Source organism: Schistocerca americana, chromosome 7 (assembly GCF_021461395.2).
Source record: "Schistocerca americana isolate TAMUIC-IGC-003095 chromosome 7, iqSchAmer2.1, whole genome shotgun sequence".
NCBI classification, from domain to species: domain Eukaryota; kingdom Metazoa; phylum Arthropoda; class Insecta; order Orthoptera; family Acrididae; genus Schistocerca; species Schistocerca americana.
Genome location: NC_060125.1, coordinates 39,292,346 through 39,308,579, shown reverse-complemented (window position 1 = coordinate 39,308,579; position 16,234 = coordinate 39,292,346). Strand labels below are relative to the sequence as shown.

The 16,234-nt window shown below is 38.7% G+C and overlaps 1 protein-coding gene across 1 annotated transcript in view; it reads left to right on the top strand.

Moving 5' to 3' along the window:
* LOC124622117 (mitochondrial import inner membrane translocase subunit TIM50-C-like) overlaps nt 1-11,448 on the top strand; it is a 53,835-nt gene extending 42,387 nt beyond the window's left edge. Inside the window, exons 7-9 of the mRNA XM_047147726.1 lie at nt 2,158-2,281; nt 2,366-2,469; nt 10,974-11,448. Of these exons, the coding sequence (XP_047003682.1) occupies nt 2,158-2,281; nt 2,366-2,469; nt 10,974-11,072 (327 nt within the window). The 3' untranslated portion in view covers nt 11,073-11,448. The remainder of the gene's footprint in view (nt 1-2,157; nt 2,282-2,365; nt 2,470-10,973) is intronic.
* The last annotated feature ends 4,786 nt before the right edge of the window (nt 11,449-16,234 follow it).

Here is a 16,234-nt window from a genome sequence, read left to right as displayed (position 1 = left end):
AACATCAATATTGTCTGGAAGTGCAGAATATCCAATTGTATGTTCATGAACTGTAGATCTGATTGTTTATGAGAGATTGATGATACTATACTAATTTTTTAACCATTCTCCTTAATGACTATCTGTTCTGTGTTGTTGTTCTCTCCTATCTTATTAATACCATAACTGCAGTAGTTCTAATTGCTTCTTGATTCATTTTGGATACAACCTTCTGTTTTAGTGCTTTATTTGATGTGGTTCTCTTCTCATACAGCTCCTTATTTCTGCCAGCTAAGTGAGTTGCTACAGTGGTACAGATGTAACATATTATGCTGCACTTTGCACATCTCTGGTTCAGATATTAGTTTTTCCATTCTTAAGTGGATGTACTACAGCTCCCTTGGACTGCACCAAGCAGGCACTGAGATGATATCTTGGCTGATTCTGCTTGTATGATTTAAACAGATAACTAGACATTTTTTTCTTTAGCAACTTCATGTACACATTTAGCACCTCTCTTCCTGTTATTCATCATTTAATTAGGCAATTTATTATTTCTTAAGGAGTTTGCTGGGACAGTAATGAATCCAGTGGTTGCTTGTCTTTATTCACTTGCTGTAAGAAGAATGAGAGCTAGGAAAACTTGTGGGAGAGGAGAGGAGAGGAGAGGAGAGAGAACATTGAAAACATTATGAAGGGTAACATGAGAGGACAACAGCTTTGTTAACCACATTATTTCCCTTAATCCTGTGTTTGAATCCATTTATTTGCACTTGCATCTTCATACATTTCCATTATGAAGAAGGATCTTTAGGCGTGTATGAAAATTCAGACAGCATCTATAAAATGGCAAGAGTCATCACTGGTTATATTTATAAAAGAGGGTAAGTAATATAAACTGTTGCTGTGTGGTGGTATAACATGTTCAAGCTTTAGGTTTTTTTATTAGTTGTTGTCGTTGTTGTCATTATTGCAGTTGCTGTAATCATTAACAGGTTTTATAACTAGTCCAGGCTTCTTACATCTTACAGTATACCACGATGTTCCTCAGTTCACTCCATTAGATTCTCTGTGAAAATGTCTAGCCACTTACTACTAGTTTTTCCTCTTACTTTTGACATTCTGCTTATCGGAACATAGTGATTTTCAGCTCTTATAGTATTTCCAGAGTCTTCTAATTTTGTCTCCAATGGTTTGCTCATAAAGTAATTTCAGTTTCCATGGGAGGACTGCCATGAAATACAATTTGCCACCATTCATGATTTATATGCATTGGTTCTGTTGATGGAAAAGGAGGGTAGGGGGAGAATGATGTTCAAGCTGTTTTGAAACTTAAAGGTGGCTTTGAACCACATTAAATAAGAGTTCATATTATTTTACTCAACCACCTTGCTTTACTATAGTTGGAGTTACAAATGATGGCAGTCGACTTTAGGCTTGTCCTGTGTACTTAGGTTAGTGCTCTGAGTGCACTGTTGTGAATGTTGTATGCAATGTGAGCATTATGTGTGATCTCAGCGAGTTGCTTAGTGAATTTTTATTACATCTGTTGCGATTTGTCATGGCTGATGGTGGTGGTAAGTGGCATATTCTACACAAGAAAGTGAGAGGCATAATTTTCAGGATACAAGCTGACATCAGGTGCAAAGCACTTGTATGAGCTTGCCACAAATGTCACCCTTAGAACCGGAAACAGTGTGATCCCCGCCTGTTTCTCGACCTGTGTGAACCGCCATCGTTTGTGAATTGGACTGTAATACAGTTAATATTATCTGTCTACAAGTAATCTACAAAGTGTGCTGCTGTCAGTATTTTCATTTTTTTCTTTTTTTAAGCACACAAGTAATTGTGACATGATGTTTTCTTTTCCTCCTTCCACCCAGCCAATGTTTTTTTTAACTGCATCCCAGATTAAATCTTATTTGCAGTATTGAATTCTATGCCATCTTTTCTTTTCCTCTTTGAAGCAGACACTAGTAATAGTGTAATGTCATTGCTTGTAACTGCATAACAATTTCCACTCTTGTTCTTATTTCATTTTCCACAAAGTTTCTTTAAATTACCAAATTTTGAAATTTATGAAGTGTATTTTTATGGCAAAATTTTATATGCTGTTTAAATTTTGAAAATTATCTTTGTAAGTTCAAAAAATATTGTTTTCTCTCACTTTCTTTGCAGGTGATTGTGGTTGACTGGGATGGTGAATCTGTCAAGTTTCACAAAAGGAATACATTGATTTTGCCTAGGTGGAAAGGAAATGATGATGACAAAACATTACTGGATCTTGCAGCTTTCTTGCGAAGTATGTATTAATGACTAGGGGTGATAAGTTGTGATTATTTTCAGAGTTACTATGTTTTGCTTATTACTGTGTTTTCTACTGCAGCTATTGCACTAGCAAAGGTAGAAGATGTCCGTGATGTTCTGGACTATTACCATCAGTTTGATGATCCAATAGAAGCTTTCAAGGAAAATCAAAGGAAACTTCTGGTAATTATAGAACTACTTTTTACAAGATATTTTTCTTGTAGTATTCTGTTACTGGTGTATGCCATGAATAGGAAAGAACTAGTTTAAAGTCCACTTACATATTTTACAATTTCTTTTTATTTCTTCATTTACTTCCAACCTGTTGATTGGTCAGCAGCAATTCTTGTTCATAATTTTTCCTCATCCTCCACAGACACTTCACTTCAGAGTATGTTGTCAATTTCTGATCATGTTTTATCTGCCTGATGTACTGAAGTATTTGTCTGCTTTGTGCATTCTTCCCAGATATTTTTCCTTTCATTATTTTCACAGTGAAGGGCTTATGTCTACATACATCTCCAACCAGTTAGTCCCTCTGTTCCTTATTCACCCCGCATAAAAAATCTTTTTTATTTAGTATTGTTGAAACCTTTCTCACTCTCCCTGTTCATTAAATCTTTATGGCTCTTCCCTAGTATCGTGTCTCAAAAGCCTGAGGTCTTTGCCATTCTCAGCCCCCTACTGGCTATGTCCTTGATCCATAAGGGCTACTCTCCAAACAAATGTTTTACATACTATTTTTGCATTTAATCTACAGGCATGATCTATGATCTGTCTTTTCATTGCCTAGCTACTTGCAGCTAGTGACCTACTTTAGGTTCATACATCTTAGTATTCATTAGCAAAATGTATCGTTCATTAGATAAATTTTAGGTTACTTGCTAGGACAGCTCCACGTTAAGAAATTGAAAACTTTTCTATGATAGAGCCACTTAGGGTGTAATTAACATTGTTCACATTCATATAGTAGTTCACATCCATGTAGTAACTGTGTTCTGTATTTATGCAGAATATGATGATTAGCATTTAATTATGCACACTTTCATTTTAGTGAATGTTCTGTGATGATAGTGGTTAGTCATTGTGATATGTGTACATGATCATTTGCTTGTGAAACAGGGTGGCAGTCACCATATTATGCTCCCTGTCATAGCACTTTAAAATTTCTTATACAAGAACCATGTAGTTTCATATGCTTAAACTTTCTGCCACTGGTGTGCCTCAATGTTTACAACTTATGCCTTCAGGCGATGTCTTCCCATCCTACGATGTCCAATGATGGTGGTGTCACTGTCATGCTAATATTGATTCCACGTAATGTGTCAGGTAGTAAGGAGAAGATGGCTTGATTGTTGATATGAGGGTTGCAACTTAGTGGCAACTATTTGTTTATAACTAATACCACATAGATACATGTTTTGAAATTTTGCTGTCCATCACAATAGTCACAGAATTGTGTATAGCCATTGCCTTTGGTGTTGAAATCAGAAGCTTGCACTGTATGCGCCTGAGCTTTGTGCTGCGAAACAATGTGTGTTTTCTGCAGAAAGTGTTGCCATTTTTATCTCAAAGCTGGTTATTTGATGTGTTATAAAAACAGTAATGATGCACATATACAATCTTAAAATTGGGGAAAGGTATGCATTAGGATAACACCATCACCATTGCCCAGACAGTTGACTAATGATTTTTAGTGATGCCGTTCATTTGATCATGCGGAAACCATCATGGTGCATTTTTTCTCATACCCAGTCATTCCTACAGAATGTGCAGAACACTTCTGTGCACTAATTCTGTATCTCAGGACAACTCATGTCTTGTTCATTGTTATCACTGTCCAGTAATGTGGTATGAACAACAATTCTTTTTCACTACCACAGGAACGACCAGGAAGGTGAATGCCGGCCCTTATTGAAAGCTTTTACTCACTTTTGCCACTATTCTGTAAAGTAATACTCATCCCCCCCCCCCTCCCAAAAACCTCTTGGAGATCTTGATACCAGTTTCATCCTGCCCATCATCTGGCACATCCAGTATTTATCAAATTGGATTCTTGTTTCAGAAAAATTGTGGTAGCAGTCAATCATACCATTTGTTACACTAGGCAGTGTACTTGTAACTTTGCTTGTTGTGGTATGGCGGTGTGTATTCACTACGTAGGTTTATGTAGCTAACATGTGATGTAAGAGACATCACTTGATTGCACCTCTATGCAGTGTTGTCACTATTGAAGTTCCAACCCTCATGCAACACAAAATTTGCAAATGATCCTCTGTACTGTGGCTTGTTTTCCTGTCTGATACTGCTCTATAAACTAACTGACTCTAACTCTTGTGATCTAGTCATTAATATATGTTGTAGTTTACACCAGTGGCATCAGTCTTATTAAAATTACAATAGAAAATGTTGGTGGTTAACACATGGACCTATGATATCTTCATAAATGGTTGAAATCTCTGTGATGTTCCAGCCAAGACCAATTGGAATGAAGTGTCTCACCTACACCTGTGTGCCTTTGCCATTATGGTACAATGTTTGATGACATCATGGCCATATTCCAAAGAGAACTTTTTGTGTTTATTGCATGATATAACAATACAAATGTGACATATGTCTGAAATTAATTCATTTGTCAGTCCAAACTGTGCATCATTGATTAAGAAATAAAATAAAAGGATGTGTGCATTTTAAAACAAGCAAAGAAGTATGGTATCAGTAAAGACCCTGCAAGAAAGCAAAAAATGACAAAAGCCTGTGACTTACACTCATAAGCCAAAACATTATGACCGTCGCCCACCTTGACATTGCATGCCGCCTAGTGGCGATGCAGGCACATGACATGGTAACAAAAGTGTGTAAATAAGTCACCCTAGCGAAGATGTGGTCTGCAAATGGGGAAATCCATTGAGATAAACAACTTCGACAAAGGGCAGTTTATTCTAAAACGGAGCCTGTGAATGAGTATCTCGAAAATTGGTAGGTTGGTCCAGTTTTCACGTGCTACTGTCATGAGCATCTAAGGAAAGAGGTAGAAGGACAAAGAAACTATCACTAGGTGCTGAATGGTTGGATTTCATGACTCTTCAGAGTTTGGGGTTCAGAGGCTTGTCTGCTCTGTAAAATAGGATAGATGCTGATCCGTACATCTCTGCCGGAAGAGCACGATGCTGGTGCTTGCACAAGTGTTTTGGAGCACACAATTCATCGTACAGTGTTGAACATGAAGCTCTACAGCAGATGCCCACCCCAGTGTGTTCACATGTTGACCCAGCGATATGATCAACTGTGATTGCTGTGGGCATGGCATCATCAGGATTCAAACTTACATCAATGGAAACATTCTGACTCATTATATGTGTGGTGTCTAGGAAACCTGCGTACTTGGTTTCCTAGACAAACATTCAAACAAATCGTATTAATGAGTTTTATTACAAAAAGTAAATGGCAATACTTAAGTCTGCAATTACGCAGATGTGTCACTAGCAAAGGGCAACATACAACATAAGCTGTCTTCTTCAGTATAAACAATTCCAACTCTATGCTACATAGAGACTACAAGCAAAGTAAATACAGTTAATGCTTCTATAGAAGTGACTAATATTGAAGCTGCTATTCAAGTGGCCATCATCAGTTGGTCGCAGCGCTTATGTGCTCCTCACATAGGGGTTGCTGGTGTAGCTTTGTTTTCTGGAGAGGGATCAGTCAGTGTGTGATTGGCTGACATGTTCTCACAGCCATTTCTTCTCTGTTGTTCCCAGCTGGCGTGCTGGTACTTGACTTTACACCGTAACAAGGTGAATTACGTTTTTGCTACACTAGGTCAGTGGTCGTCTCCACAGACATCATCATCAAGGTGAACGATGGCTTGGAACGTGCTGCGCACCACGAATGCAGGCTGGTGGGAGCAGTATTATGCCGTGGGAGACATTCTCTTGTGCTTGCATGGCACATGCAGTAGTAATTGAAGACATGCTGATAGCTGTGAACGATGTACGTTTCTTTATGTGTGATGTCTTCACTGATGGCGATAGGTATGATGTCTTCACCGATGGCGATGTCATCTTTCAGCAGTATAATTGTTCACGTCTTGAAGCCAGACATGTGCTATAGTGTTTTGAGAAGCATTATAGTGAACTCACATTGCTGTCTCAGTGATCAAATTCACCTTATGTAAATCCTCTGGAACCCATGTGGGTCGCTATCGAGTGCCTCACTCCATATGCAAATCAGCGACCCATTATTTATGTGAATTACGTGACCTGTGCATAGACATCTAATGCCACGTACCTCCACAAACCTATCAACAAACTATTAGATCCTTGGTATGCAGAATCAGTGATGTATAAGGGGCGTTCAAAAAGAAACGAGCCGGAGGCATAATTACCTGTATGTTAGAAGTATTCAACCTGGCTGTTGAGACACTTGTCCCATTGTGACACAAGGCGGTGAATGGCAGTCTCATAAAATTTCCGGGGCTGCAATTTTTTTTAACCAGCTGGACGTCGTCGTCCGAGGTGAATCGTTTGCCCCTCAGAGCCGATTTAAGTGGACCAAAAATGGTGTTATCACAGGGAGAGAGATCCGGACTGTATGGAGGGTGGCCAAGAACCTCCCATTTGAATTTCTACAGGAGTGCCGGGACTGTGTTGGCCATATAAGGCTTTGCATTGTCGTGAAGCAGAATGACCCCACGGGTGAGATTGCCTGGTCGTTTTGATTTGATCGCTTGATGAAAGGTGGTTCAAGTTTTGCAAGTAATGCTGAGCATTCACTGTTGTCCCGTGCTGCAGGAAGTGAATGAGAAGTGGGCCATCTTGGTCAAAGAAGAACATCAGCACAACCTTTCCTGCACTCGTGTGGATGGCCTTGACTTTTTTTGGTGGTGGTGGTGACCTTGGATGCTTCCTCTGGAGGAGACTTTGTCGTTTTGATTCTGGTTTGAAGTGATGATACCATGACTCACCTCCAACCACCACCTGTGCCAGGAACTCATTCCCTTCCTGAGCAAAGCGCTACAGATGAGCAAGACAGTGGGCCATTCAGCATACTTCCTGGTGTGGTTGAAGACTGTGGGGCACCCATCAGGCACACACTTTGTGCATGTGCAGTCATTCCTTCATGATGGTGTGAACACTTCCAGTGCTCAATCCGACTACGGCGGCTACGGATTTCACTGTCACTTGGCGGTCCTAGGTAATTAGTGCATCCACCAAATGTGTGTGAGTTCTTAAGGGACCAAACTGCAGAGGTCTTCGGTCGCTAGACTTGCACACTATTTAAACTAACTTAATTTATTCTATGCTAAGAACAACACACATACCTATGCCCAAGGGAGGACTCGAACCTCTGGGGGGAGGGGCGCGCAATCAGTGACATGGCGCCTCTAACTGCGCGGCCACTCCACGCTGGTAGTGCATCCACCAGCTAGACGATGTCATTGGTAATGCAGTGTGGTGCTCCAGACTGTGCATCATCGGCTAACGACACCCGTCTTTCCCTGAAAAACTTGTTCCATGCCTGGACCCTTACAAGTGTCATGTAGTGTTCGCTGTACACCTGTGACATTCGTAGATGAATGTCTGTTCCTCCTACTCCTACGCTGACAGAAAACGAACAACACCTCTTTGCTTTCCATTTGACGCCTCCATGTCACTGTTTTCAATGTGACTGGCAGCGTTGGATGATTGATTGCAAGCTGCTGCTAGCTCTGTATAGTCACGTGACATGCATGCATACTCTCTAGTGATGGGCTGTAAACTTCCACGCTCTGGTCGGAACCCCACATCGTTACACATGTCATGTTATTACCCTCCTGTCACCAGTTTGTGCATTGCAGATTCCGGCTCGTTTCTTTTTGAATGCCCCTTATATTTCATTCCAAAGAAGGACAAACAAGCTGTTAAGCAGGTTGTCGTAATGTTTTGGCTCACCACTTTAACGTTGCCATTATGGCAGCACTAGCCCATTGTGTATGTTAACCCTTTAATTCACATTTGTTGAACAATTGCAGTAGAATGGTTTTGTAGTGCATTGATCAGTAAAGAAAATCAGAGGAGTGGGAAATCAAAATTCAAAATAGTTCATGGGTGAATGGTTGTATGTCAGTGCCCAGTGGATGTTGCCATCATCAGGTGTGCTGATGAACTGGAAATCTGGGGTCTATCAGATATTTTGCCAATATGGCAAGACATGTATAGGACAGTTGATGCATACTGTTGAAGATCATTGCTGAAAACACCAGTGGCATTATGTGATGTGCTATATTCATAAATAAATTTACAATCACCATTGATTAATAGTTTTGACCTCTTCTGTTTAAACTGCCATGTCAGTTCTATTGCCATCTTCAAATCACCAGATAGGTGAATTTGATTTTATAATTTGCATATCCGATGACCTGGAGATGGCAATATAACTTTACCTAAACTAGTAATCAGGATATGTATCAACTGTGATCTGGGCAATAAAACTTATTGACATTCATTCTTACTCAAATGACAGCCAGCAGAAAAGTGACAGCCAAACTGCTACTGCTGTTCTCTGACATCACTGCGATTGTCATGGCATTTCTTCATCCATGGTGTGCAACATATCTCCGAGGCAGGATCTGATGACATGGAACAAACTGACCAAATAGCAAGTACCTCAAAACATAGTAAGAGTACTATCATTATCCTGGCCTGTAGGTACGCTGTGTCCACCCAGACCAGATTACATGCATGTAAAGAAGACAAACTTCTGAACAGCATACTGTACTAACTCATTTTTAAATAAAACATTTACTGTGGCAAACATCGTTCGTTGGCTCAGTAGATGCTGTGCAACACATCATTTCACTAAAGTGATGTGTTACACTTCAGGCTCACCAGATTGCAGCAGACTAACAAGTTGGCAGCCACAGAACATTCATTGCCTATTATAATTACATGGAATGGAGTATGACCTGACTAAGGTTCTGACAGAGATGTCTAGCTTTTGGGATTGTATGATAAAGGAATCTATCACAATTTGAATAAGGGAACTGCTGATGAGTAATGAAAGTGGCTATAGCCTTAGTAATGCCTGGACACCTGCATTTAGTCTGGTTAAGAAGAGGGAGGAGATATCCCACTACAAACTGACTTGGGGGATAGATTGGGGACAGCAGAGATGCCGTCAGCATTCAAATCTGGGCTCGAACTTAGGGCAGAGCAACATATTGGTGGGAGGAGTGGTGAATGAGATGCCTGGGCATGGATGGTGGATGGTGTGACAGATTGGAGAGAGATGGGGGAGAGAGAAATGCACTGCACTGGTCCCTTAAGTTGTCAGTTTATCAACACATCTGATGATGGCTGAATGCTTGCCTGACAAAATATTGTGTCCGTTGGACACTGACTTCTGGCTGTGCGTCATCTTTAAATACCCTGTGAAAATTGGAAGACTCACAAAACGGGATTTGTTCTACAAACTGCAATGTCATATGACTCTAAGAATGTGCAACATATATAGAGTGAGTCATCAAATTTGCGAGGTAGCTTGTTATTAAAATTTTGTTGATTTGTAGGAGGTGGAAGGTCATCATAGGAACATGAAATGACTCCGTTACTGAAAGTGGATGCCGGCCACACAAAACAATGATTGCAATGATTGTTGTTGGTCAATATGAGTGTATGGTATCAAATCAATTCTGAGCAAATGTCATTGTTGCCAGTGCACAATTTGTTCTGCAATGTGTTTTTGTAGGTGACTTGTGTGTGGGATGAGCAGATTGTATATAGTTTACCCAAAAATCACAGAAGGCAGCTTCCACACATAAATAAGAGTATGTGAGAAATGGGCCCATATGTACTAGGAGTCATTTACCTATTCAGATGGATAATTTCCATAAGGCAATATGCTTCATAGGGCAGCAAATTTGAGAGAAGCAGGGTCATATCACTACTCATCCAATAAAGAGTGCAATTTAGAGGTGTCCATGTTGTTGTCTGGTGTACTAACTTCCTTAAGGAATAACAAGGCGTTGTTCGTAGATGCAAGGTCATCGCTGCTGAAGTCTAGAGATGAATCCTGGCTCCAGAGTTATACAGTCTGCAGAAGCATTAGGAGGAGAAAGGCCACACACAACATTAGAGTTTGCCCAGTTTCTGGAGGAAGATTATTAAACAAAGATGACCAGCAGTCAGGTTTACACACACACACACACACACACACACACACACACACACACGAAATGCTTGACAGCTCTCTTCTTCAGCTCAGCTTCCCTATATGAGCTGTAAAATGCTACCCAGATGTAGTCAACATAGAATCTGTTAAATAGGTTTGAAAGCATGTTGTCAGCAAACATTACTGTAAAACTTGAAGTACTGTTTAAGAGGATGATATTTTGTTAAAACTTAGTTGTAACTTTTTTATTTTGCTGTAATGATGTTGCTTTTAACGAATTATTGTATGCCTTTAATGCTCATTCAGCTACAAACAAACCAAGTCAGAGAAGATTGTTGACTCTTTTATTATGCATCCTGCTTTTTTTTCTTTTTCTTTCCTTTTTTTTTTTTTAAATTTGTGATATTCTGTCCGCTCCTCCTGAAACAAAATTACTGGCAGATGAAATATTTCAGTGCAACCACATTTTATTGATTTTACTGATTTTTATTTTACTCGAATATGTTATAATTGTTACTGCTTCCATTCTGTCCCAGGAACAAATGGAAGAACAGAAGAAACAAGAAGAGAAAAATCGCAACAGTGCTTTGACAAAGAACTGGGTTTCAAGCCTTGTACAACAACGAAGGCTGTGATGTAATAGTTTGTCTCAACTGAAATTTCTGATATGGACTCTTCTTCTTTTTTTTTTTTTGAAGAGAGGTATATATTATATAAATTGGAGAGTAGATGTTAGTTATTTTTGTTGCATGCGTGTATGTGGAACTGTGTTCTGACCACTTACCTCCAATTGTGTGCTCTTGTATTTCCTCCAGGAACTTTTTGTGTAAGTTTCTAGACTGATTATGTACAGTTAATTCTGATATGTTCTTTCAGAGCAGTGCAGACTTTATGTAGTCAAGTTCCCTACTTTGTTATAGTATGTAGTAATACATATTATAAAACTTCAATTTTTATTTTGTTATTTTTAACGTAACTTTAATGAAATAAAGCCGTTGATTGTAAACATTATTAAGAAGTTGCAGGTTCTTGCAATATTTTGACTTAGCGTAACCTTTATTGTGCTAAGGAATAACATAAAAAGTAATGAGAGAAAAATTCTCTTACTGGTGTCACCACATAGACCAAAGTTTTTTTTTTAAATTTGGGGCCGTGTTAGTGATGGCAGTTTTGTATTTTTCAATTTTTATGTGCAACTTGGTTTATTCAAATTACATTAAAAATGAAACAAATTGAACACAGAACAAAATATAAAAGCCACTATAAATAGAACTTCAGCAACATTTTTTTTTCCTGTGGTACAGACTGAATGAGAATGTTTACTTACGAACTGCAAGATTGGAAACTGTGAATAACATAGATAAAAAATAAGATTGTGAGGTACATCTGCAGATATGAAAAAATTGGGGCCTTTGCTGTCACTGAATTTTTTACTTCTCTTTGGTGTACATTTGGGGTTCCTCTGTCAGAAGCTATTTAGATGATTTTCTACCACTTCTAATGTAACCAGAGTGAGTGGCTGGCATTTTTGAAAACTGTCATCCTTCATTTACTGAATCAAACTTGCATTTGAAGTCATTGCTTTATGTTAAGTGTTGTCAGGGAATTATCTTAGAACCTCCGTATGTCTTTCACTATTGTGTCTTGACAGTTGTAACTGGTTAGTATAAATAGGAAAGTGATGCTTCATTCCTCTTGATACAATTTCCATGGTATAATTTAAATGGATAGATAGATAAAAAATCTACTTGCCAAGCGGCGGCAGAACACACACATAAAAGGTTGTAATTAGGCAAACTTTCAGAGCCAGTGGCTCCTCCTTCAGGCAAAAGGGTTGAAGAGGTAGGAAGAGAGATGAAGGAATATGACTGGAGAGGTATAGGAAAAGTGGCAGACTTTGGGAAAGTCACCCAGAACCGCAGGTTAGGGGAGACTTACTGCATGGGATGAAAGGAAACACTGATTGTTGGGGACTGCATCGAATAAGATTTGAAAACCTGAGAGCTTAGAGATGGAAGACAGGATAATATGCAAGAGAAAGGTTACTGTTTTACATCATGCTTGATTTAATAATAGTGAAATGCTAAGTGGATTGAACATAACAGTGGTGGCAGCGGGTGGTAAAAAATAGAAGATAAAGATAATGAAAGATGTAGAAAACTAAAACAGAGTGAAGAAAAGAGCAGTTACTTTGAAGAAATGCTGAGACGGAAGAAACTAACATAAATTAAGGCCAGGTGGTTGGCGAAAACCAAGGACACATTGTAGTGCTAGTTCCCACCTGCAGAGTTCTGAGAAACTGATGTCTGGGGGAAGAATCCAGATGGCACGTGTGGTGAAACAGGCACCGAGGTCACAGTTGCCATGAACATGCTCTGCAACAAGATATTGTCTTGCCAGTATACATCCTCTGCTTATGCTCATTCACTGTAATTGATAATTTGGTGGGAGTCATGCCGACATAAAAGGCCAAACAGTGTTTACATGACAACTGGCATATGACGTGTTGTTTCACAGGTGGCTATCCCTTTGATAGTATATGTTTTGTACATATATATGGAGAGTCTATATTTACAGAAATTCAGTTTCGAGACATTTATATTAAAGGAAGTCAGAATGTTATTGCAGATGCCTTGTCTGCATTACCACAAGGTTTAGAGGAATTTAGTGAATTAACAGAGCAACATGCAGAAATCAAAGCGTTATTAATTCAAGGTACAACACAACAGTCTGATTACCATAAGTTTTGTAAGCAGATGAAAATCGTACAACAGTAAGATCGCAGATGGAGTAAAGTCATGCAAAATCTTAAGCAGGATGAAGGGGGAAAGGTAAGTAAATGGTGTCAGGAGTACAAGGACATTTTGTTTCATAGGAAGTATGAAAAATCTGATCAGTGGTGTGTGTGTGTTCCTGAAGATTATATCGACAAATTTATAAGACAAACACATGAAGTATGGGTACATTATGGAGTAGGCAAACATATTGAAAAAATTGCAACACTTTGTTATTTTCCAAATTTAAGAAAGTGAGTCCTACAGGTTTTAAGAAAGTGTGCAATATGTCTAAAATCAAAACATCCAGTGTGTCCAATACAAGAAAAAAAAAAAAAAACCTCTAGATGTAGTATCCCTGGACATAGCTGGTCCATATCCAAGAAGTAGAGGAGGAGTAAGATACATAGTAGCACTATATGATATTTTCTTGAAACATATCGAAATGAATGCCTTTAAAAATACAACAGCCACAAGTATCAGAAAAAGAATTGAGGGAGACTATTTGAGAAGAGTAAGTAAACCAAAGGTACTACTAACTTATAATGCTTCATATTTCATTGGGCAAAAGTGGAAAAAATTTATGATCTCACAGGGCATAAAACATGTATTAATAAGGGTTTTTTATCGAGAAGAGTGCCCAGTAGAACGAGTCTTTAAGGAAATTTAACCAGTTTATTAGGACATACACCCCTCTCAAGCAAACCCGATGGGTAGAATACATAACTCCTTTCCTGCAAGTTGTCAACAACCTTCCACATTCTTCAGTAGGTTTCACACTTAACGATTTGATGTTCTGGACAAGACAAACGAATGAGTGGGTGTCGCCCATACCAAAGGTACCCAATACAGAAATCACACTTCAGGACAAAATCGAACAAGCTATGGTTACACTAGAAAACAGGGCCAAGCATAGAAAGAAGATTTATAATAAGAAACTGAAATGCGTTATACAATTTTTTGAAAGGCAACAAGTCCTCTTACGGACGCACCCTAAAGTGACGAGATTTGGCAAACTGAATAAGAAGTGGCAATTACTCTATTCAGGACCACATGTAATTGCCAAAATACCATAGCCTGGGATATACAGATTAGCCTATGAGAAAACAGGGAGAGACAAGGGTCTCCATCCTCACAAAGATATAAAAGTTTTTATAGAATGATGAAGTAGGTAGCCTTTTTCTTTCTATCGCAGGATGATTGTACATAGTGTACACAACTGTAAAGTGTAATTTTTCTTCTGGAGTGTATTTTAAGATAAAGTAATGTGTATAGATATAAGTAGCTTTTCGCTCTCAACAATACCCGCTGACATCACTAGTAGGAGAGGAGACATTGACCTGTGCGCGTGCACGACAGCCTGGAAGAAGGCACAACCAAATAGGAATGCAATATGTATGTATACCTAAGTTAAATACAAAGCAAATGGAAATATTACCGGTAAGCAATTGCATCTACTGTCTAAGAACTGAGGAACCTATTGATATATGTACACAAAGATTTAATTAAATGCTAAGCTATATACAACATATTTACAAGCAAAAGGAAGCATATGAGACGTGTAAGCTAAGGAGAAAACGACAAAATACTGTGAGAAATGTTAATTTTCTTTGCAGGGTAAATTATCATAATGGATAACAGGATAAACGAATGTCTAAGAATTTAAACAAAGTATGGAAATATCTGCAGGCAGATGTAATGACCAAATGTATCAGTGGCCACCGAGCTATGTAATGCAATTAGTTTCAAGTTTTTTTCTTTCAGCAACCAGTGCACCGTCATGGCGCAGAAGGAGAGAGTTATGTTGAGAGTAGCAGGTACCAAATGAAGAATGGGCCGCACCTTGCGTCAACAATTTAGTTATGTGGATATTTATACAAAGGTCATAAGGCAATCAAAAATAAAAATATACATCATCGCAATATACTTCCGTGACATTTATCGGTACCTATTTGCTGCAGAGTACACACAAACATTTAAGCATGTGATTTTACAAAAACCAATTAAATTTTTATTGTGTCACATGCAAGCTTGAATAATGACATTTCCAGGTATTCAAGAAAGATGAGTCTATGATGGTTAAAAGTTCTTCATATTTCACTCTAAGCTACACTTGAATTGAAGTAAACAGCACTAACGCATGAAGAAACAACATGATACTACGTGAATGATTGGTGAGTACACATTATTTCCATGAAAAAAAAAAGTTCCTTGTCAACTAGTCACGATTGTACGAATAACATTTCCTCATAAATCCTTGAACCAGTAGATGAGTATTTCCTTTCTCCCCTCCCAAACAAAGCATAGTTAGGCCAGCAATGTGTAGTATTTTAGTCCCTCCTCTACCTAAGGAAGAAATGAGCTCCCATAAGTGACAAAAGCCTACCTATAAAATGAAGTATAAATGTATCATATGCTAATGTGATATGTAATCAATTTGTACATGCGATGTGAACAAAGATCAGTTAAAAACTAACAAACAACTCCAGTAACAGAACCCAGTTTATGACGTTTTAACAATTAAGAAATTTATGTTCGTGGTATAAGTGATGGGTAGAATGCCAGCCATAGGTATAAGCTATCACATTATGTATATTGTTGTAACTCAATACTTGTATGAATTTTCATTGGAAACCAAACTCCATGTGAAGGAATGACCTTCAAAGACAAGCTGTTTATACAATGTTTTGGATGGCTATATGTGTCTTTCAGCAAGTGGATGGTCAAGTGTGGTGACATTAACATGCGTGTGCAATGAAATAATTTCTGAGTATTGTGGCTCACAACGCTTGCTTGATACATTAAGTGAACTACAGTTGTTTGAGCCAGTACTAACCTCGTCAACCGATGCTGTTGGCCAGGCTTCTCTCCGCTGAAACTGAGAGTACGACGGGTAATAACGATGCCTGGGTCGTAAAAATGGAGATCTGCCACAGCATCTTATTTTGAACAATATGCACACACCCACTACACCCAGAATGAAAACAAATGCCACAGAAATTCTTCAATATGCCATATTCTGG